The 22500-nt window shown below is 41.3% G+C and overlaps 2 protein-coding genes across 2 annotated transcripts in view; one reads left to right on the top strand and one right to left on the bottom strand.

Annotated features, from left to right (window-relative positions):
- Positions 1-4896, top strand: part of LOC138953123 (mannan endo-1,4-beta-mannosidase-like) — an 8533-nt gene extending 3637 nt beyond the window's left edge. The window contains exons 5-8 of the mRNA XM_070324914.1: positions 983-1225; positions 2444-2597; positions 3541-3612; positions 4542-4896. Of these exons, the coding sequence (XP_070181015.1) occupies positions 983-1225; positions 2444-2597; positions 3541-3612; positions 4542-4787 (715 nt within the window). The 3' untranslated portion in view covers positions 4788-4896. The remainder of the gene's footprint in view (positions 1-982; positions 1226-2443; positions 2598-3540; positions 3613-4541) is intronic.
- A 1221-nt stretch (positions 4897-6117) lies between these two features.
- Positions 6118-15334, bottom strand: LOC138953960 (mannan endo-1,4-beta-mannosidase-like). The gene is made up of 9 exons (XM_070325978.1): positions 15177-15334; positions 14628-14744; positions 13511-13597; positions 12824-13006; positions 11170-11356; positions 9947-10189; positions 8967-9120; positions 6884-6955; positions 6118-6526 (listed from the first exon to the last, which is right to left on the bottom strand). The coding sequence occupies exons 1-9, from the start codon at positions 15232-15234 to the stop codon at positions 6302-6304; spliced, it is 1326 nt and encodes a 441-aa protein (XP_070182079.1). The 5' UTR covers positions 15235-15334; the 3' UTR covers positions 6118-6301.
- Between the last annotated feature and the right edge of the window lie 7166 nt (positions 15335-22500).

The raw sequence follows: 22500 nt of genomic DNA, 5'->3' as shown, positions 1-22500 counted from the left end.
GCGTTAGATGTGAAAAGCAGTAACAGTGAGTCTGTAATCGCTGTCTGATCACTCACAGCTAATCCATGAATGGTTTTCAAAACAACCTGAGACGTTTTGGCCAGCCTCTTGTGAGTTTGAAATCACGTTAATCACGTTAAGTGCAAGTCAGTGGTCGTAAACAACTTCAAACAGAAGTTTTTGTTCATGTGAGTGAATGTTCATGGTCGCATTTCTGTCGCATGGGTGGTTTTCAAGGTGGAAGAAAAGAATTGGTCTGCGTTTTACAAAACTCCAGGGTGAAGCTGCTGGTGCAGACTTTGACGCTGCCAAGCAGTGGAAGGACAAAAAACTGCAGGAATTGTTGGAGACTTACCCAGCCTCTTCGATATTTAATGCAGACGAAACCGGCATTTATTTTCGTGCTCTTCCAGACAGCACCTACGTGTTCAGAGATAAGCATCAGAAACAGAGAGGCTACAAGACTGCAAAGGACAGGATCACCGCGCTGGTGTGCTGCAGTATGGAAGGAGAGAAGAAACAACTCTTGATCATCGGAAAATCAAAAGATCCTCGTTGCTTCAGAGGTGTGCAGGCCTTTCCGACTGACTACAATTTCTCACGCAATGCTTGGATGACTGGAATCATATGGGCTGACTGGTTGAAAAAATGGAATGAAAGTCTCCAGCAGTTGTCCATGGACAGATTTCTTGGAAAAGACTGATGATGACGTCTCCATGACCATACCGTATCAGATACATGTATTTTCCTCTCGGATTTCAGCGCTTTGCTTTATTTGCATATTTGTATTAAATCCTCTTGGATTTGAGTGCTTTTTCGCTTTATTTGCTTTATTTGCTCTGTTTGCCTGAGATCCTTTTAATAAGTCCACCCGCTTAATAAAGCCACTTTTGTCCTGCACGGAGGTGGCCTTATTAAGCGGATTCTACTGTAGCACAACACTTATTGAAGAAATATTCTCGGTCTGTGTATGTAATTATAGGCATTTTCAAGGCCTCGTTGAAGACACGTCCAAGCTGCAGTCGTACCTGGACAAGGCTTTGATCCCCTGGGTGAAGGCTGTGAAGGACCACCCCGCCCTGGGGGGCTGGGACATCATCAACGAGATGGAGGGCATCATCATTCCGGGCACACAGGACTCCGAGCCCTGTTTCGACACCACTTTCCTCGCCAACAGTGGAGCCGGTTGGGCTGGGAAAACTCACACTGCAAAGCAGCTTTTGAGGTCAGGCTTATATTAATGTGGTGGGTGCTGGTTGTAGTGTTGTTATAGTTAAAGCTGAGGAGTGTCGTTAAAACTAATACATTTTGAAAAAAGAAAGGGCACAAAAGTTGAGTACAATGACTATCGTCCAACGGTGTGTGTGTGTGTTGGATGGATCAAAGCGTCATTGTGTCTCTGAGTATGTTTAGTTTTTTTAAGCCAATCATTTAGCTTTAAGTTTAACTGTACCCTTCAGCTTTAATGCCAAACGTTGACAACAGGTAAACCCTAGCTCATATATCATCTTCTTGTCTTCTTCTTGGTTTAGGATGTGACAGGGGAGGCTACCGCTCCTTTCACAGCAGACTCTGCACCCGAGTTGTTGGCCTTTAAAAGTCAACACCGGTGTATTGTAGAATTCTGTTTGTGATAGGGTCTGGTGGTTTCCGATTGTCTGTATGTTCATGGAAACCTTCGGGTTTGCATAACAGTTTTTATAGGGCTAAGAAATTAGCCCTAACATTTTCAATTCTGTTTGATTGCACTTCGCTTCCCGAGGTGATCGTAGTGTTTCGGCACTCGGTTACAAGGATATGAATAACCAGCCAAAAAATTAGCCTAAAATCCAAGTTGCGTTAGAGCTACGATATTAAAAATGAGACAAGTCCACTTTCTGTGCCTGTCCTTGAATCATGTTCTTCGAAAAGAATTTCGTTTTTATTTGTGTTAGTATGCCTTTCATGCCTTCAAGCATACTCTGATAGTTCCACCAGCAAACAGTGTTGGCGCAGGAGTTGACAATATTGTAGGAAAACACACACACTCTGGATCAATAATCTGATGACTAGAGAGGCTGCGATACGAGTATCATAGCTTTGCCTACATGTCCATTTGTTCGTCTCTGTTTCAGTCTGTCTGTCTGTCTGTCTGACTCTGTCTCTGTCTCTCTGTCTGTCTTGTCTGTCTGTCTGTCTGTCTGTCTGTCAGTCTGTCTGCCTGTCTGTCTGCCTGGCTCTCTCTCTGCCCCTCTCTCTCTCTCTCTCTCTCTCTCTGTCTCTGTCTGTCTATCTGTCTGTCTGTCTGTCTGTCTGTCTGTCTGTCTGTCTCTCTGTCTCTGTCTCTCTCTCTCTCTCTCTCTCTCTCTCTCTCTCTCTCTCTCTCTCTCTCTCTCTCTAGCTTCAATCCACCCCTGCTTCGATCTCGTTGTCCCCTCTCATGCATCTCCTACAATTTGCACAGATTCGTCAACTGGCAAGTGGATGCTATCCGTCGTACTGATCCCACCGCTCTGGTGACCGCGGGCTCGTGGAGCCAGAAGTCTCAGTCTGACCAGTGGGGAGACAGGAATATATATAGCGACACCTGTCTGACCAAGGCCGGAGGAAAAGCTCAGGTACGCGTAAGAACCGATAAACGATACATAAGCGAAATGGTACTTTCAAGTCTCAAGACTTAAAGGTCCTTGTCTACATTTTTATACATAAATAGAAATTCTGAGTCTATTCCCTACACATATCAAAAATACACCCCCCTTCGATCAAGAAGGACGAAGCAAGGGTAGCCGTTTGAAAATTCATTGTAGTATTTCAGCATAGTAGGAAATCTTTATTTGGGAAATGCCGAGGGCAAAACTCCTCTCGAATACCGTGCATTTCGTTCGTTTAAAAAAAATCGTCGACAGCGCTCCAATACCCAAAGTAAAACTGTTGCTGTGATTGTGTTGGCGTGGCTGTCAGCATAGTAACAAGAATTTGATTGGTCGATATTTTAGGAAAAGCACATGTTCTCAGCAAACAGAAAACAAAATATTGGAAGTGTCGGACACACTACCCTAAAATAAAAACTTTTGTTATACATTTTTTTTTCTATAACTTTTTTCCTCATGGTTCTTTCATCAACTGACATAACTTTTTATCGAAATCTAACCATAAGATTATTGAAAAAAAGTAAAAATGTAGACGACCACCTTTAAGACTCAATACTCAAGATTTGAATGTCCTTTTAAACACAATGAAAATTGCTTCAGTGGTTTAAAACATAAAATACATCATATTTACTGAGAATTAAAATGTTTTCGGATCCTGTTGTCTTCCAAATGTTTTATTATCTTGACAGTCTGTTTTGGAAGATAGTACTGCAAGCATATCGTCAAAAACCTCATTATTGACACATCTTATGTACTAGGTTATAATGTGGTTGACATGGAAGCCATGCCATGCTGGCCAAGATAAGAAACGCAGATCAATGTGACCTGGATTTACCTAACGCGCAGTATTGTATTTATGCTGATTCCGTTGATGTATAAAACTTACTGTTTTGGGTTTACATTGTTTCAGGGGACACTGACCTTCTACTCAACTCACTGCTACGACTGGCAACGTAAATTTTCCGATGATGCACCCTTCCTTGTAAGTTGATGTTTTATCCGGAAATGTTTGTTTTCATTCCCAAGGTTTTTGATCCTTAAAGTTTCAGGCATGGGAATTCCAAAATAGAAAAAAACCTCTGAAAATAGGCAGAGGTCCAGGGGGCGCCAAGGCCCCGGTGGGGTACAGGGGCAGAGCCCCGTTGGGGGGACATTTTAGACCAATATTTTGATAGTTTTCGTGTAAGCAAATAATGGATAGAGAGACAATAGTATACATATACTTTTTTTTGCCGCGGACAATTTGTTTTATTTTTGCTGAAACGTGTGTGCGCGCGCGTGTGCGTGTGTGTGTGTGTGTGCGTGTGTGTGTGCGTGCGTGTGTGGGTGTGTGTGACCATGTTTGAATTTATTCGGATTTAGTTCTCTTTCCTTGTTTGTATTATGATTGTGTAAGTGTAAAGCGCTCTGGGCTCGTCACCACGAGGTTTACGCGCTATATAAGTAATCGTTATTATTATTATTATTATTAATTTCCTTTTCGCGGAAATCCGCGATTTCGTGGACAATTCCCATGCCTGAAGTTTGTTCTTTGCTGTGCGTTAGTTTTCCTGTTTGTATTCGTATGGGTTTTGAAGTAAGTATCAGCGAGTTAAGTTTCTGTCCAAACAAGTGAAGTAAACAAGTTGATGCAATTAATTTCCATCTTGATCAAATTAAGCAGAAATGCAAGAATGTGTCAGTTAAATCTGACGCAGAAAAGCTTAAAAAGCGCACGCAAAAAGGTGCAGAAACGTGTCCGAGAAATTGCTCGTAAAAAAGCGTCAGAAAATCTCAGACAGAAAGGCGTCAGAAAACGTTTCACAGAGATGTATCAATTAGCTAAGATTTTCAGATTCAAGTTTCGACATAGTATGATAGTATAGCCCTAGCACCCCTACACCCTCCTTCTCTCCCCCTCTCTCCTTCCAGCACAGCGCCGCTGACTACAAACTGGACAAGCCTCTGGTGGTGGCAGAGTTCAACTCTGCCCGCGGAGCAGGGATGACCATCGAGGCTGAGTTCACCTACCTCTACACCCACGGCTACTCCGGCGCCTGGAGCTGGCACGCCAACGCTGACGGCGGCGACACTGACCCAACGGATGTCCAGATGAGAGGTATCGCGGCTCTCAAAGGAAAGCACGGGGCTGGGGGACAGGTGGCTCTTTCTTTGTAAAGTGTGTGGAGTTCTATATTGAAAGCTAAATGTTCTTGTTTTGATTACAGATTTGTGATGTCTTTTTTCATTTATTTAAGGTTTTGAATGATATGGTGTTGTGAACATCTGCGTGTTTTTTGTTTGTTTGTGTGTCTGGGTGAAATAAAATGGCTGTAAGTTGAGCATGTGGTCAACCCCCCCCCCCCCCCCCCCCCCCCTCAAGAGCATGCTTTTGTATGCCTCTCCACTTTGATCTTTTCGTGTTGTCACAATGATAATGAGAAAACGCATAACACTCCGCTTTATCAAATACAACGTATCAAATAACGCGTTGACGTACTAAGAAACAGATACACACACACACACACACACACACACACACACACACACACACACACACACACACACAAACACACACACAAACTCACACACACACAAACTCACACACACACACACACACACACACACACACACACATTCACACATACACTCACGCGCGCGCGCACACACATGCACGCACTAGCGCACACACGAACGCACACGCTAACGCATACACACACAGGTGCAAGAGCCCTCGCACCTGAAACGACTTCATCTCAACTGCACAAAAAAAGTTAACTGCGGAGGGGCTCACACTCCATCCGGACACTGCCTGGTTTCAGACATTGTCCGAATGGAGTGTGGTTTATACTTTTTTTTCGATTTGGCTATAAGCCTGCTACAAAACGCATACATATATATACAGTCGAGGCATGCTCACAGTTAATATTTATGTCAAAAGACGCACCCACCTCCTCCTCCCCCGTCTTGAGATGACGCGCAAAAATGACAATGCTATTTGTGCATTTCTCTCTCTCTCTCTCTCTCTCTCTCTCTCTCTCTCTCTCTCTCTCTCTCTCTCTCTCTCTCTCTCTCTCTCTCTCTCTCTCTCTCTCTCTCTCTCTCTCTCTCTCTCTCTCTCTCTCTCTCTCTCTCTCTCTCTCTCTCTCTCTCTCTCTCTCTCTCTCTCTCTCTTTATTTATTTGTTTTCAGTTATCTGAACTTAGAATAGCCTTTTACATAAATCTTTTGCTGCAGGAACAACCCTTTGATTTTAGTGATGAGAGTGATTATGTCCCTTGCACTGCAGAGAGCAAGTTATCTGCCATTTCTACAGACATCGTCGTTAGTAACCGTCTTAAAATAATTTGTATTTATGATCCAACTTCTTGATCCAACAATAAGGGGGGGGGGGGGGGGGGGGGAGGTAAGGTGCACAGAACACAAGAAAACTGTGAGCGAGAGTTATACGCGCCAGAGCAGTGCTCCTGGCATCGAAGACAGAAAAGAGAATTAAAAAAAGAATAAGCGAGTTTGAATCTATTTTATTTCTATTTCAGTCACAACTAGTGAAGCTATTTAAAAAAAAAACCAGTTAAGAATTATATACTAAGTTTTGATCATATGATCATGTTTTAACAGACTCCCACATGCCACCCGCTAAAACAATTACATGGACAATGCACTCCTCTCCCTCTCGTCTCAAATCTCGCTCAGAGTGGGAAGTTGACGAGACCACCGGCGCCATTTTTGCCGTTGAGGGCCGAGATACCTGCAGATTGCACGGCATTGGTCTCGTCGCTCCAGATCCAGGCTCCAGAATAGCCGTTGTCGTAGACGTAGTTGAACAGCTGAGCAGCGCTTCTTCCCGCTCCTTTGGTTTGGGAAAACTCAGCCACCACCAAAGGTTTGTATAGATTGTAGTCCGAAAACTGATGCTGAGAGATCGTGGAGAAAAACAGAGGGACAAAGCATAGTGGTTAGACTTTACAAACAACTATTATTGCATGATAACATTTTGAAGATTTACGAAGAGTTATTTTAATTGTTTTGTTTGTTTTTACTGTCAAAACCAGTCAGTGAAAAGGCTGGTTACTATTTAGTCTTATATGTGGGACAGTCACGTACAGCAGACTACGCGGTATTTTTTTTAACTGAATGATTCGTTGTTATTGTATGAACACCAGTCTAATGCTTTGTTGTTATTGTACTAACATCAGTCTAACTCTAAATGCACTTTAAATTGAACTGATGAAGTCCAAGAACAGTATAGGATACAGTGTATGGAAACTTACATTAAAGACGGCTTCACTGCCAAATTGTCCCTGCCAAGCGTAGGAGTGAGTTGAGTAGAACGTCAGTATACCCTGAAATGTATAATCAAGTAATTATTCAACTGAGTCAATTCATCGCGTGTTTCAGTAGGCGTGGGAAACATACACAAGTAGTGTTAATCAACGGTTGCTAAAATAAAATTAAAAAAAGACAAAATACAAAATACAAATAACGTATACTAGCGAAATATCTCCGCTAGCAATAGAAGTCTCTGTGATTTTTGCGAGGTCAAAAGAAATTCTAGAATTTTCCAGTAGGCACTGTTCGTAGTTGCATTGTATTTATCTACTTTAGAAAATAAAAAAAAGAAACAGGACTCAACCGTGGCACACTTTTACAGAAATAATTCAGTTCATGGTGTTTACTCTACACCCCTAGAAGCGAAACTTAGGCCAATAAAAATATGTTGGTTTAGGGCAACGTGACCCTAAAAAAAAATAGGGTCGGTAGGTTGACTTTTTTGATTTTTTTTATGTTTTTATTTAGTTGTCCTCATAATAATATGAAAACATCACAAACACCATTTTGTCTCAAGCTCTTGAATTGTGTTAAATGTTTAAATTGGTTGTTAAAAAGTTCAATCGTAAGAGTGTCAATGTTTTTCTCAGATTACGCTTGAACAAAATGGGAGAAACTAAATTACTTTTTTTTCCAATTTTTTTTTATTTTGAAATGAAAAAAAAACATTTATAGGGTCGCCGGAAAAAAATAGGGTAGGTCGGGTTATCCTTATAGCACTGCAATTATACCCCAAAAGACTCCGTTAAGGAGTTACCCCGACGAAATATGCACAGTTTGGCTTTATGATACAAAGTTAGCCCTTTCTTTGCTGCATCAGATTTTGACATTTAAAATATGATTCTAACGTGGCGATTGTAGAAAATTGAAGGAATGTGGGGTAACTGTGGGTATCTCCAGGCGGTCTTTTTCCTACCTACTTGCTATTCATCTCATTACTTTTCACCGTTTCATATTCAATTAAACAACAAAAACGTTTTATTTTTCGAAAGTACATCCCTGGAAGATAACGATAAAATAATAAGAGTCGTAGAGTTAAACTTTGTTTGCGTTTTATGGGGCATTACGTCATCCATGATGGCGTCAGAATTTTGCGTTTTCCGGTCATAGCGCATTTAACTTTAGTGTTTGCTACGAGCACAGACTACTAAGCTTCACAAATAAAGTATGTGAGCATTGTTTGATGTACCCTTAATATCACGATATGCATTTGGTATGTTTTTACTCTGCAACAGTCGAGATAACCTGTATGTTGTAACTTTACCCCCATTTTGTAAGAATCTGTATGTGCATGCTAGAGTTGTATTACTAGCGCTCCAGAGATCACTGTTTTAGGAAAACATAAAAAATGTGAAAAACATATGTTGGAGTGCACATATATCCACAAAGAGTGTTTTTTAATTCAGCATTAAGCTTATGTTGTTACTTTAAATTGTACGTGACAATGGATTGTACGTAAACATTACTAAGCAGTGCTATTTTGCATTTGTGTTTGAGAAAAGGACTCGTTAAGACGAGGTGAACAAATGTTAAAGGTAATTTATTAAAGTATTAATGCACCCTGCTATTTAAAGACAATTCATGGATAGAAATTCTGGTTATTCCCTTCAGACGCGTTAAAACGTTCAAACCAAAAATCCCGCGTCAGACTTTAGTAATGGTCATAGTGTGTGGAGTTAAACAAAATATCAGTGGCAGCTACATTCATAATATTTTTATGAGAATCTTTTCAGGAAGCAAAATTAGAAGAACACAACAAAAGAAGAATTGTGAATCAATCTCTGCCCGGGTCTTTGAGGGGATGTTGGTGAAAGCAGTTGAAAACAGTACTTGTCACTCTACATCGGCTCTGTCTTTGAGTTCTGACTAAAACCAAATACAATCGAACCTGCCCTTGCAATTACCTCCTCGATAAAGACCACCTGTCCACAACGACCATTTTTGGTCGGTTCCTTTGGCGGTCGTCATAGACAGGTTCGACTTTAGTCGTCTGGAGGTGCAAAATAAAGAAAAGACGTTACTCACATTAGCTTTTCCTCCGGCCTTGATAAGACACTGATCAGAGTAGAGGTTTTTCTTGCCCCACTGGTAAGTCTGGGAGTTCTGACTCCACGAGCCAGCGGTCACCAGAGCTTGAGGGTCAGCCCGACAGATAGCCTCTGCTTGCCAGTTGATGAACCTAGATGGATAAAAAGAACACGGTTGGTTTTGGTAGGTCTTCCGTTGGAGGGTTGTTCTGTTGGCTTGATGTGTGATTGTGAGTGTGTGTGTGATTGTGTGTGTGTGTGTGTGTGTGTGTGTGTGTGTGTGTGTGGGTGTGTGTGTGTAAGGGCTTGCTTGCTTGCGTGCGTGCGTGTGTGTATGTATGTATGTGTGTGTGTGTGTGTGTGTGTGTGTGTATATGTGTGTGTGTGTGTGTGTGTGTGTGTGTGTGTGTAAGTGCTTGCTTGTGTGCGTGCGTGCGAGCGTGCGTGCGTGCGTGAGTTAGTGCGTGCGTGTTTGCGTGTTTGCGTGCGGGCGTGTGTGTGTGAAACACAATTCTTTATTCTCAGTAAGAGGATCGGGGATTTAAGATAGAATAATGCAGGCAACACGTGAAACTTGCTTCTGCCCAGTTGCCCAGTTAGTCTTCTGTCCTCAATCTATCCGTCTGATACCTACATTTAAGCAGGCACAAACGAGGAAGACAGACAAGAATGGGGATGGGGATGGGGGGGGGGGTGGATTTGAGAATGGCAAGAAAGGGTCATACAAACCAAGAAAGGACGCCCATACTGTTTAACGGATGTGTACACACATGTGTACTTATGTAAACATGGTACTTAGAAGTAGAAGTCCTGCTTTTTCTTGGCAGTTTCTTTAATCATCATCATCTTCATCATCATCATCATCATCATCATCATAATGACAGCGTATATAGCGCGAACCACAATAAACTATGCTCTCCGCGCCTTACATATTAACTATGAATACAACCATACTATGTAATACTTTCCAGCCATCACCTCAGCAGTTCTTGCGCTGTGTAGAGTTGCCCCGCCCAACCGGCTCCAGAGTTCTGCAGGAATCTTGTGTCGAAGCAAGACTCGCTGTTGTACTGGCCTGGCTTGATGAAACCCTCCATCTCGTTGATGATGTCCCAGCCCCCAAGGGCAGGGTGGTCCTTCACAGCCTTCACCCAGGGGATCAAAGCCTTGTCCAGGTACGACTGCAGCTTGGACGTGTCCTTGATGAGCCCTTGTAGACGCCTGTGAGGGGGAAAAACAGCTACAATGTGTGCGGAATATAAAAAAAATTATAGAGTTCCAAAGGCAACTAACGTACAGTAGGAAGAAAGAGTCTACAGGGTGACCACACACAAAAAACGCAACCCACAAAAATGCTAATAACTTCTATAAGCATTTTAGTGGGTTGCATGGTTTTTTTTGGTCAACCTGTCCTTGAAATATAACAGGTGAGCAAATCCAAAATCAAAGAGACTGCCAACGTTCCAAAATTCAGAATAAAAAAACAAGAAAGGTAGGTTGTTGGAACGTTTGTTATTGACAAAACAATACAATTTATTGTTGTTTCAATAACAAACGTTCGAACAACCTACCTTTCTTGCTTTTTTAGATGCACAGGTGTCAAAAGAAGCATATCCATATCCATGTTTATGCATTATGAAAATGGGCATTGAGATTTTCTTATCGTAATCTATGTCATCTCACTTCTTTTCCTACCACTACTGCTTGTCAAACGAAACAGAGATTATTACTTCTTTCATATAAGAATTATTACAACAATATGTGTTTTTCTGGCGCCCGAAACGTGATAGTTAGTGGTCGACGACATACCAATTAAGCAAACAACATACTGTCCTTTCTAATGCTGCTTATTACATAACCAGCAAGCAGATCGAAAAGTCTTTGCGGATGACTCCGCCGAAGTCAAAAGAGGCGGGACATTAAGCGTGCTATCGTTGTCGTCCTAGTCGTCGCCATCGACATCAGTATCATCATAATCATCATCGTCGTATTCGTCATCGCGACCACCATCCCCACCACAACCACAAGCATCATAATCGTCGTCGTCGTCGTTGCAATCCTCGGCGTCGTCACCGTCACCGTCATCGTCGCCATCATCATCATCATCATCATCATCGTCATCGTCATCGTCGTCGTCGTCGTCATAATCTTCATCATCGTCGTCGTATCACCACCACCACCATCATCACAACCAAGCTTACGAGGTCCATTGCGGTTTGACAAAAGCTCCGTTCCAGAGAGTGGGGAATATGAGAATGCCACGGGCCAACGCATCATCCAGGTACTGCTTGAAGTCTGCCAGGAAGGTGCCGTCGTTGTCCAGGCCCGTGACGTAGCTGTTGCTGTCAAACTGGGGAGACGTGGCACCGTGGATATGTACCCAGGTTCCTGGTTGGACATCAGATTGTGGGTCAAACATTGTGTGTGTGTGTGTGTGTGTGTGTGTGTGTGTGTTTTTGTGTGTGTGTGTGTGTGTATGTGTGTGTGTGTGCGTGTGCGTGTGCGTACGTGGGTGCGTATGTGTGTGTGTGTGTGTGTGTTTGTGTGTAAGTGTATGTGTGTGTGTGTGTGTGTGTGTGTGTGTGTGTTTGTGAGTGTGTGTGGCTGTGTGTGTGTATGTGTGTGTGCGTGCGTGCGCGCTTGCGTACGTGCGTGCGTGCGTGCGTGCGTGCGTGCGTGTGTGTATGTGTGTGTGTGTGTGTGTGTGTGTGTGTGTGTGTGTGATAGTCGTAAATATTGATTTTATTATGTAAAAGTTATATGTTCATTGTGCATAACTGCCACCACAGTTTCATTTCTGAGTCTGAGATAATAAAGTATTATTTTATTCAACTGTATAGCATTGGTTTTAATTGCATTGAATTGCATTGTATTGTGTGGTATTGTATTTAATTGCATTGCATTGCATTGTATTGTATTGTATTGTATTATTGTATTGTATTGTATTATTGTATTATTGTATTGTATTGTATTGTATTGTATTGTATTGTATTGTATTGTATTGTATTGTATTGTATTGTATTGTATTGTGTTGTGTTGTATTGTATTGTATTGTATTGTATTGTATTGTATTGTATTGTATTATTGTATTGTATTGCATTGCATTGTAAATACATGCTGGCTTAATATTTACACTGTCTAGGAAAACCTGAGATGCAGCTCATTAACACTGCTAAAAACTGCTAAAACGTCGGATGGCAGGAGGTCGTTCACGAATTCGCGCGGCACGTAAAACTCTGTGACAGAACTAAATAATTGAACTCAATTCTGCAGTATATCAAAAATGTACTGCCTGAGGGTTCTTGAATTGATTAACACTATTGTCTGGCTTATCCTTGCTTATATGTGACCCTCCACCACGGAATGAGTCGCATGTCGTCTTTGCATGATTTTCATATTTTTACATTTTCCTAAAGAGTGTGTTATGCTCTATCCAATGGTAAAAACCGTTTAAGAAAAGAACGAAAACTGTTCGAGTTATAAGCCTGTAACTAATGTGACCCTCACACTGTTACCAGACACTCCCCGGACTTATATTAAGCCTAGCGCAGAACCGCACGAGGTGACATGCGAGTCATTTCGTGGTGGAGGGTCACATATTATCGGGGCAAAAAGAGGCAAAATCCAAGGATATCAAGCTAAGTAAAAAAAAAAAGTATCTTTCGTCCTTTTGAAACGAATACTAGCCTTTAAGCATGACAATATGCGGTTCTCCTCAGAACACAATCCCAAAACTACAAATTTAACCCCCCCCCCCCCCCCCCCAAAAAAAAAAAAAAAACCCCAAAAAAAACAGTAATAAAATTTTTTATTTCCGTCTCACATTCAAAAGGTAGCATCAATATTTATACTCACTCATAGAATTTCCTCCGGCATTTTTCACAAGGTCGAGGCGCTGAATGAACTGGTTACGGCGATACTGATACTGGCTGTTGCCAAAGTCATACCCGTATGATACCCAGGCCGTGTTTGCCCCGGACAGGAATATTCTCTGTCCGTCCTGAACCAGGTGCTTTTCTTCAATGGTCACTCGTCCCGCTTTTAGAAAGGAAACGTAGACAGTGTATGTTGTTGACATGTTGATATCAACATGAAAATTGTTCAGTGCATAACTGTCTGGGTGAGATTATAAATTTCGTTTATGACTTTTTATTGTAAGGCGCTTAGAACTATTTTAGGATTTGTGTATTATTATTATTATTATTATTATTATTATTATTATTATTATTATTATTATTATTATTATTATTATTATTATTATTACTGCTTTTTTGTTATTCTTTTCTTTAATTGCTGGGAACATAAAATTAATAACTAAATGGAGAAAAATGAAAATAAAAATGAAAAAAGAACAAGAAATCTACGCCTAGTAATTCAAAATGCCGCGGTGACTTACTGACTAGGTGAATTGTTGACTAACTAACGTGTTCATTCACTAGCTACCTACCTTGTTAACTAAATACCGAATGAACTATCTAACTAATGAACAAACTAACTAACTAACTAACTAACCAGTCAACCAACCAACCAATTTTCGCTTACCACAGGTGTGCTTGATACAGCCGTTACTGTCCGCATAGTATCGTTCGGCGTTGGGACAGGCACTTGGACACGCGGGTCGAAGACATTCTGGACAAACAGAAGCAACAAATACTTGACTGAATACTTTGTACAAAAGTTCGGAACGATTGCATTATACAGTGGTACTTCCTCAAACGACACCTCTAATTTTTACGGCTTCCTCAATATTGCGAACCACTTTTTTTATGACGGTTATTGTTCTATCTATTTCTTACTATTTCTGACGTACCTCTATCTGACTATTTCTGACGTATGTATTACGTCCCTCTCCATGTTCCGACCTACGACTGACCACCAAAGCGACATTTCCAAGAAATTCTCATGATTTGGTTTCACATTTAACTAACTCATCTGTTGACATGCAACAGTGCGCTTGGTAATAACCTCTTTGTTTGTCCGTGTGGCTGACTGACTGACTGACTGGGCGACTGGTCGTCTTTGTGGCTGCCTGTTCGTGTTGCTATCAATCTGTTCCACTATTTCGTCAACTTTACTGAGTGTGATAACACACATATAATGCCTTTTTTGCTCGTCCACTGTAATCTTCAGAATCAGTAATTGCGCAAAAATATGGGTTTAAAAGAAACTTCCCGATGGGTTTTCCGTAATGTTGTCAGCATTACCACCATATACACTGCCGGACTTGCCTGTTTGTATTTATAACCAAATTCAAACTATTGATTCTAGTAGGGGTGTCACCAGTAAAAAGCAATATACATCGGCATCCCTGGCAAAATGTAAACATGAAACTGTATCGTTAAGTCCTGATACACCAGCCTTTCTCATAATATAAATTGTGTAAGAAACTAGCCCGGATTCCCTGTAGCGCAATGAGACAAACTAGATCGATCATAACACTAAAATGTCAGCACATTTCTAAAAAAATTAAAAATTAAACTATGAATCTAAACTTTGGTACTCACCATATGCACCGCAATTCCAAGCTACTCCCCACCAAATGTCAGCTCAATTGAACCCAGAGCACCAGAGATACAAGTCTAATCAGAAGACAGACAAACACACAGACAAACAGAGGGACAGACCGATTCCTATACACAACCCGTAAAAAGCCACCTACCACAATGGCAGGCCGGACACTGGGCAGTGGACGCTGCAGGAGGCTGGCAAACCGGACACGCCACACTTCTCACTGAATCAATTTTACTCGCGGTCAGGCTGGAGGAAAAGCCTTGACCTGAGAGAGGACATTAATTAGGTGATAATGACTGTACGGGTAGACACACAGAACGGGTGAGATTTGTGTGTACGTTGTAGTTACTGTAGATGCGTTTCATTGTGCCTTTTGGTGAGATTTACATGCACACCACAGAGAATTGTAAGGATGACGATAAATCCCGCACATATGACGATGATGGTAGTGACGACAACCGTGACTGAGACGACATAATGCTGTTGATAGCTGAATAATGATAACAAGAAGAAAAGGAGAAACATAATGAGGTTAAAAAAAGAAAAACAAGAAGAAGACGAGACAGAAGAAGAAGCAGAAGAATGGGTGATGATGATGATGATGATGATGATGATGATGATGATGATGATGATGATGATGATGATGATGATGATGATGGTGATGATGAAGATGTGTTAATGTATTTTCTCTTCCTACCTTTCACAGTGCTGACAAAAACACAAAAAAGTGCAGCAACACAGATCACACCTTTCATCTCGACTGTTTTTGACCGACCTTTTCGAACGCTGTTGAATATCTAAACAAGAACAACTGACAGAGAAAAGTGTAATTCAAACGGAAATGCTTCAGTATCTTAAGATCCGGTTTGGTACTGCAAGAGCGAATCAAATAAGAGCTCAGTTTTACTCCAGGATACAATTACAACGATACGATTGGTAAACACAAATAATAAAAGCGAAGCGTCCGGGAATAGGGGGGAGGAGAACGGGGGCCGGTGGTGGTGGGTGGTAATAGCCCATAAGAGGTTTACCTTGCACGCTTCGGTGGGTTAGGCCAATAACAAATTATGTACGAAGATTCTAAACACATGTCGTGAAGTACGAAAACATTGGGAAAAGGCAAACGAAAAAGAAAAGCATTGTGTAACCCAGGATCTTGTTGTCCACGCTTCGTTGATTTCGACACACATGATTGCTTTTGTGGTTTTAATTGCCTCAAGGGACCGAGACGACACTGTATTAGATGACATGAAAAGATCTCGCAATGTTTATTATAGCCTGCATGTATGTGTTGAATAAAGAATACGGGAATATCTTATCACTCGGGGTAGGGAAATTTGTTCAGGTGTTGCGGTTCAAAAAGCGTACAGCTGATGAACATTTTCATGTTTTTCCATTTCCATAACTGTACGGTCCCATCGCTGGATAATTCGGGTCGCTTCCTCACAATGGAAAGCTAGCAGCAAGAGAGTCGCGCTACCCATGTGTGTGCGCGTGATCAGCCACCTGCACTTATACATGTAGCAGAATGACCCAGGGCTTTTACGTCGTGCCATATAATAGTGGCGACACGGGGGTGGAACATGAGTACCGTCTCTGAGCACATAAAGTTGACCCGTGTCCCTCCTGGCATGGTTTCGAACCCGTGACCCTACACACACACACACACACATACACACACACACACACACACACACATCCACACACACACACATACATAAATACACACACACACAAACACACACACACACACACACACACACACACACACACACACACACACACACATTCTGTATGGCGATAATGAAAGACAAGTCGCGTAAGGCGAAAATACAATATTTAGTCAAGCTGTCGAACTCAGAGAATGAAACTGAACGCAATGCAATTTTTCAGCAAGACCGTATACTCGTAGCATCGTCAGTCCACCGCTCGTGGCAAAGGCAGTGACATTGACAAGAAGAGCGGGGTAGTAGTTGCGCTGAGAAGGATAGCACGCTTTTCTGTACCTCTCTTCGTTTTAACTTTCTGAGCGTGTTTTTAATCCAAACATATCATATCTATATGTTTTTAGAATCAGGAACCGACAAGGAATAAAATGAAAGTTTTTGAATTGATTTCGAAAATTTAATTTTGATCATAATTTTTAATTATTTTAATTTTCAGAGCTTGTTTTTAATCCAAATATAACATATTTATATGTTTTTGGAATCAGGAAATGATGACGAATAAGATGAACGTAAATTTGGATCGTTTTATAAAAAAAAGTTTTTTACAATTTTCAGATTTTTAATGACCAAAGTCATCAATTCATTTTTAAGCCACCAAGTTGAAATGCAATACCGAAGTCCGGCCTTCGTCGAAGATTGCTTGGCGAAAATTTCAATCAATTTGATTGAAAAATGAGGGTGTGACAGTGCCGCCTCAACATTTACAAAAAGCCGGATATTTATCGAAAAAAAGAAAAAAACTTCCGGGGATATCATTCCCAGGAACTTTCATGTAAAATTTCATAAAGATCGGTCCAGTAGTTTGCTCTACACACACACACACACACACACACACACACACACACACACCATGACCCTCGTCTCGATTCCCCCTCTATGTTAAAACATTTAGTCAAAACTTGACTAAATGTAAAAAGGAAATGTTCATTTGAATGCTGCAAATGACAATCACATGATTTATAATGTACTTTTGCTGAAGTGCTTATACATGCACTTTGCCTTTCGGGCGCTGTTCTGTTATTGTTGAATATGAGATCAAAGGTGCCGACGGGCACATGCGCATATCATGCGTAGACTTACGTTTATATACAACCGTCAAAAGTTGGAATACCCATCAGTTATGCAGCAGAAAAAATAATGTGTATAAACACCAACTTCGTGTTGTAAAACGATACGAATGATGAATCGAACAAGTCGAGTAAGGCGAAATTACTACATTTAGTCAAGCTGTGGAACTCACAGAATGAAACTGAACGCACTGCATTTTTTCACAATGACCGTAGTCCGCCGCAAGTGCAAAAGGCAGTGAAAGTGACGAGCCTGTTTAGCGCGGTAGCGGTTGCGCTGTGCTGCATAGCACGCTTTACTGTACCTCTCTTCGTTTTAACTTTCTGAGCGTGTTTTTAATCCAAACATATCATATCTATATGTTTTTGGAATCAGGAACCGACAAGGAATAAGATGAAATTGTTTTTAAAACGATTTCGGAAATTAAATTTTAATCATAATTTTTATATTTTTAATTTTCAGAGCTTGTTTTTAATCCGAATATAACATATTTATATGTTTTTGGAATCAGAACATGATGAAAAATAAAATAAAAGTAATTTTTGATCGTTTTATAAAAAATAATGTTAATTACATTTTTCAGATTTTTAATGACCAAAGTCATTAATTAATGTTTAAGCCTCCATGCTGAAATGCAATACCGAAGTCCGATCTTAAATGACCACAAGCCATGCGATGCGATCACATTTTATTTCACATCCGGGGTCAGAACGGGATGTTACACCGGCAAGTATCAAAATCGATATCCACTGAGTCGGTTAGGATTAAGTAATAATTGCTGTGTCTTCAGTCCATCGCTTGATGCCGCACGAAGTCTTTACCACACGTGTCTATTGGGTGGAATGAAAAGTCAACACTGATTGGCTGTCGCAATTAGGGCTGGGGTGCTCGAAGCGAAAGTGGGTGAAACCCAAACGGGTTAGAACAAACCGCGGGGTCTGATTGGTTGAAATCCCAATAAATCTCGATTTCAACCAATCCAAGACTGCGGCTGACTCCCACCAGGTTGGTAACTTTATCGTGTACCTCGGCCCTGGTTGTCACTATATTTCGGTTATGGCTGATTCTGTTTGTCATCGTCAGGATATACTCGAGTTATAATTGTATTTCAATCAAGTTGGGTTTATAATGTAACACATTCTGTGTTTGGCCATATTACTGGTGTTCAATTCTAATGAACACCGACAATCTGCTCATTGAACACCTACTGGTGAGGCGCTTTGATACACGCTCAAGTCTCTGTAAGCCGTAGAAGATGTGCGGTGTTTTGGTGTGATTTATGACAATTGGCGTTTGTCTTATCAGAAACCACGGGGTACATACACCCGTCGTTGCACATGTATGTAAAATGCGTTGTACGTCCACGCGGCGTTCCGGTTGGATGGAGGACAATGCAGGCATCCCCACGGGCAAAATGTTTCCTGTGTTCAAGTAGAGTTTCTAAATATATCAGTAGAAATGCATTCATTATTGAATAAGGGCAATTTGTCAGCCAGCAATTTTGCAGAAAATGTGCGGCAATAAATGTGTAAATGTATACATCAAACGATAACAAAAACACGATCAGAAATGGTTCAACGGCCTTATGTTGTCAGCAATCATTGTTGTGGAAAATGCATGAGAAAAAGTATAGTTCGACGACAAAAACAAGATCCGAAATTGTGTTCAACAACTGTGTGGCAGTTGTAAGCAGACTGTGATGGTTGCTTTACAGTGCCTCGTTTGCATTTCTTTTTCCTACTCAAAACAGTCGAGTAAGACCATTCTCACGAATGTGTCTCAGAAAAAAATCCCAGAAAGGGAACTGAAAACAAAAAAAACGTTGGCTTCATATTTTCCAAAACTAAACATTTCGAGTTAAACTAAATATTGGCTCTGAATGATTTTAGAGGAACAAACGTTCATGTTTACTTGCCAGTCATGGAGCTAAAAAAAAAAAAGAAAAGAGGGTATTTATAACAATTACGTATAGACATCTCTTAAAGGATTGTTATGTTTTTCACACCTACTGCATATTGTCAGAATTGTTTGGGAAGAACGCTCCTTCCAAAACGAGTACTTACAACTGGTACAATTAATTTAAATCGGGTAGACACGTCTTCAAAGATGACACCCGCCCAGGCCGACAGTTGAATGCTGTTACTGCAACAAACGTTGCTGCCGTTGAAAAGTTGAAGAGAGAGGATGCATGAATCACACACACGGAGGTAAAGGACACACAGATAATTGAATCGGCACCCATCGATGTGATCTGGCGCAAGCCTTTACAGGTATACACGCGTTGAAGACAATGGGTGTCCGTGCTCTTTCTGGTGTACAAAAGGGGGTGTGTCTCGAAATGTGCATACAAATATTCTCCAATTGTCATTATGGAGAGTGTAATGATTTTGTGAATGTTGTCAGAAGCGATGGGGACTTGGGTCTATCAATCTGACCCTGGGCAACACATCGATCAGCCGTTTTGATGTTCTTAAACGGCTCCACCCCTATCAACTATTGGTGATCTCGGAACACTGGCAAGAAGAAGGTGGTCCCATTTTTTGGAAAATAAGGACAAATCGCCACAATTCTAAAAGGGGAGCAGCGTACGGTTACCTTAGAGCAGTACATGCATCATTGCCTGCCCGTGGTGTTTAAAGCTTGGCGCCAAACACGGGTATTTGAGGGTTGATGCTACTCCATTGCAATGTCCCGTTTTACACAGCTTCCAAATCAATCGAATTTCTATCAGATTAGGATGTCTGCCTGATGTTCCGTTCACTATATTTCCTGAATTGGCCCCTTTCGATGCTTTCCTGTTTTTACATTCAGAGAAAAAAATGATGCGGAAAGATTAAACATCAACGATTTGCATTTATTGAAGTGTGCAGTTCCAACGTGTTGATAGCTTTGTCCACAGCTATAGAAAAAAATCTATCGGGCTCCACTGCAAAGCCTGTTCTTGATGCTGGAGTGTACCCCAGAGAGCAGGAAGTAAATTTAAAACTGGTAACTGCATAACTCTCAATTGATGGGTCCCACAGAAAAAAATATAGACAGCGTTGTGGGTCCATTTCTCATTAAAAAGAGAGGTGTTTCTCCACTCGACCCATGTAACCAATGCCCATGACTCTATCGGAAAGCAGCCGCTCACTAGCCTGCTAGCGAAACAGGTAACTGCATGCATGACGCCCAATTCATGGGTCCCACAGAAAAAAAGATAGACAGCGTTCGTTCCACTTCAAGCCCACAGTCTTGACCAAGATAGAAACAAATCTCGCTCTCGTCGAGACTAGTTGATCTCCCTGTTGGCTTTTGACGTAATACGTTCACGTGCAGAACCCGCTCGTGTAATTCTGTCTCGCTTACTTTGCCCTTTTCTGTCTTACGCTTGCTTACCAGGACAATGATGAACCTAAGTCGTCGCAAAATTGCAGTGTTCGACTCCTGGCAGGAAAGTTAATAAAACTTGGTAATTTTCGCTATTCCGTTACTTGACCGGTAAATAAACAAAACAATACAACATTTGTAGGCCTACCAAGTTTTGAAATAATGTTGGTCGTTCTAAACAGGTGGTTGTTATAGACAGGGGAATGAAATAGGTTTAGCATCGTTAGGGATCTTTACACCCCCGGTATAGGGGTGTGTATAGGATTCGGTCCATGTGTTTGTTTGTTTGTTTGTGTTCGCATATAGATCTCAAGAATGAACGGACCGATCGTCACCAAACTTGGTGAACAGGTTCTATACATTCCTGAGACGGTCCTTACAAAAATTGGGACCAGTCAAACACACGGTTAGGGAGTTATTGGTGGATTAAAATTATACAAGGACTTATAGAGGGACATATTAATGGTCAAAGGGAAATAACCATTCTCACTGCCACCAACTGAGAAGGTTATTTCCCTTTGACGGGGGTGTTTTTCCTACCTCGGAGGAATTTCTTGTTTGGAATGCTCTAAATATAAATGTACAGGTGGTCGTTATCAAGAGGTGGTCGGCAGGACAGGTACTACAGTAGCTTGTTAAAGTGTACAATACTTCGATCGACCATTCCCGATCAGGAACTTTACCACAAACTCCTGTCAGATTGGGAAGTATCTCTTATTGTGAACGTGTAATTCGTGTGTTTACAGTGTATTTGCATTCATTGCACCAATAAAAGTGCAGACCATGGGAAATGTACTTTTTCTACATTGATTTTGCTCCACCTGAGCCTGGCAAAGCAAACGCGTAAGTGGTTCCTTATTATGCATGTGTAAAGGACCCCGCTCTTTAGGAGAACTGCAGCATCTATTCAGGAGTTTATTAGACACACTGGCAGGTTCAAACAACATTAGATTTTCCGTCTGACTGTCCGTCTGTGCGTCTGTCTATCTGTCTGTCTGTCTCGGTCTGTCTCTGTCTCTGTGTTTCTGCATCTCTGTCTTTGTCTGTCTGTCTCTGTCTTTGTGTGGTTGCCTCTCTGTCTTTGTCTGTCTGTCTGTCTGTCTGTCTGTCTGTCTGTCTGTCTGTCTGTCTGTCTCTCTAACTCTGTCTCTGTCTCTGTCTCTCTGTCAATCTTTCAGGCTTTCGCGTAAGATAAGACAATCCCTCCACTTAGACGCATACCAAAATTCAACATCCAGACAACACTGCTTTCTGTGCAGAGATAAAACGACAGCGGGTTTAGATACTACAGTCCGCTTAAACGTTAAAGTCACACTCCTCCCCGTGAAAACAGTTTGACTAACCATCTAAGATCTGGTTTTTATATGGGATAAGACCATCCCTCCATTTGGTAACATACCAAAAGTCAGCACCTGATCGCTTGATATTTCTTTCTTTCTTTATTTGGTGTTTAACGTCGTTTTCAACCGTTCAAGGTTATATCGCGACGGGGGAAGGGGGGGGGGGATGGGATAGAGCCACTTGTTAATTGTTTCTTGTTCACAAAAGCACTAATCAAAAAATTGCACCAGGGGCTTGCAACGTAGTACAATATATGACCTTACTGGGAGAATGCAAGTTTCCAGTACAAAGGACTTAACATTTCTTACATACTGCTTGACTAAAATCTTTACAAACATTGACTATATTCTATACAAGAAACACTTAACAAGGGTAAAAGGAGAAACAGAATCCGTTAGTCGCCTCTTACGACATGCTGGGGAGCATCGGGTAAATTCTTCCCCCTAACCCGCGAGGGGAATCGCTTGATATGGTGAGTTGAATTTTTTTTTTTTCATGAATAGATTTCTGAAAATT

This window comes from Littorina saxatilis, linkage group LG17 (genome assembly GCF_037325665.1).
Source record: "Littorina saxatilis isolate snail1 linkage group LG17, US_GU_Lsax_2.0, whole genome shotgun sequence".
Lineage (NCBI taxonomy): Eukaryota > Metazoa > Mollusca > Gastropoda > Littorinimorpha > Littorinidae > Littorina > Littorina saxatilis.
The sequence above is the reverse complement of the archived record's forward strand: the minus strand, read 5'-3'. Positions and strand labels throughout refer to the sequence as shown.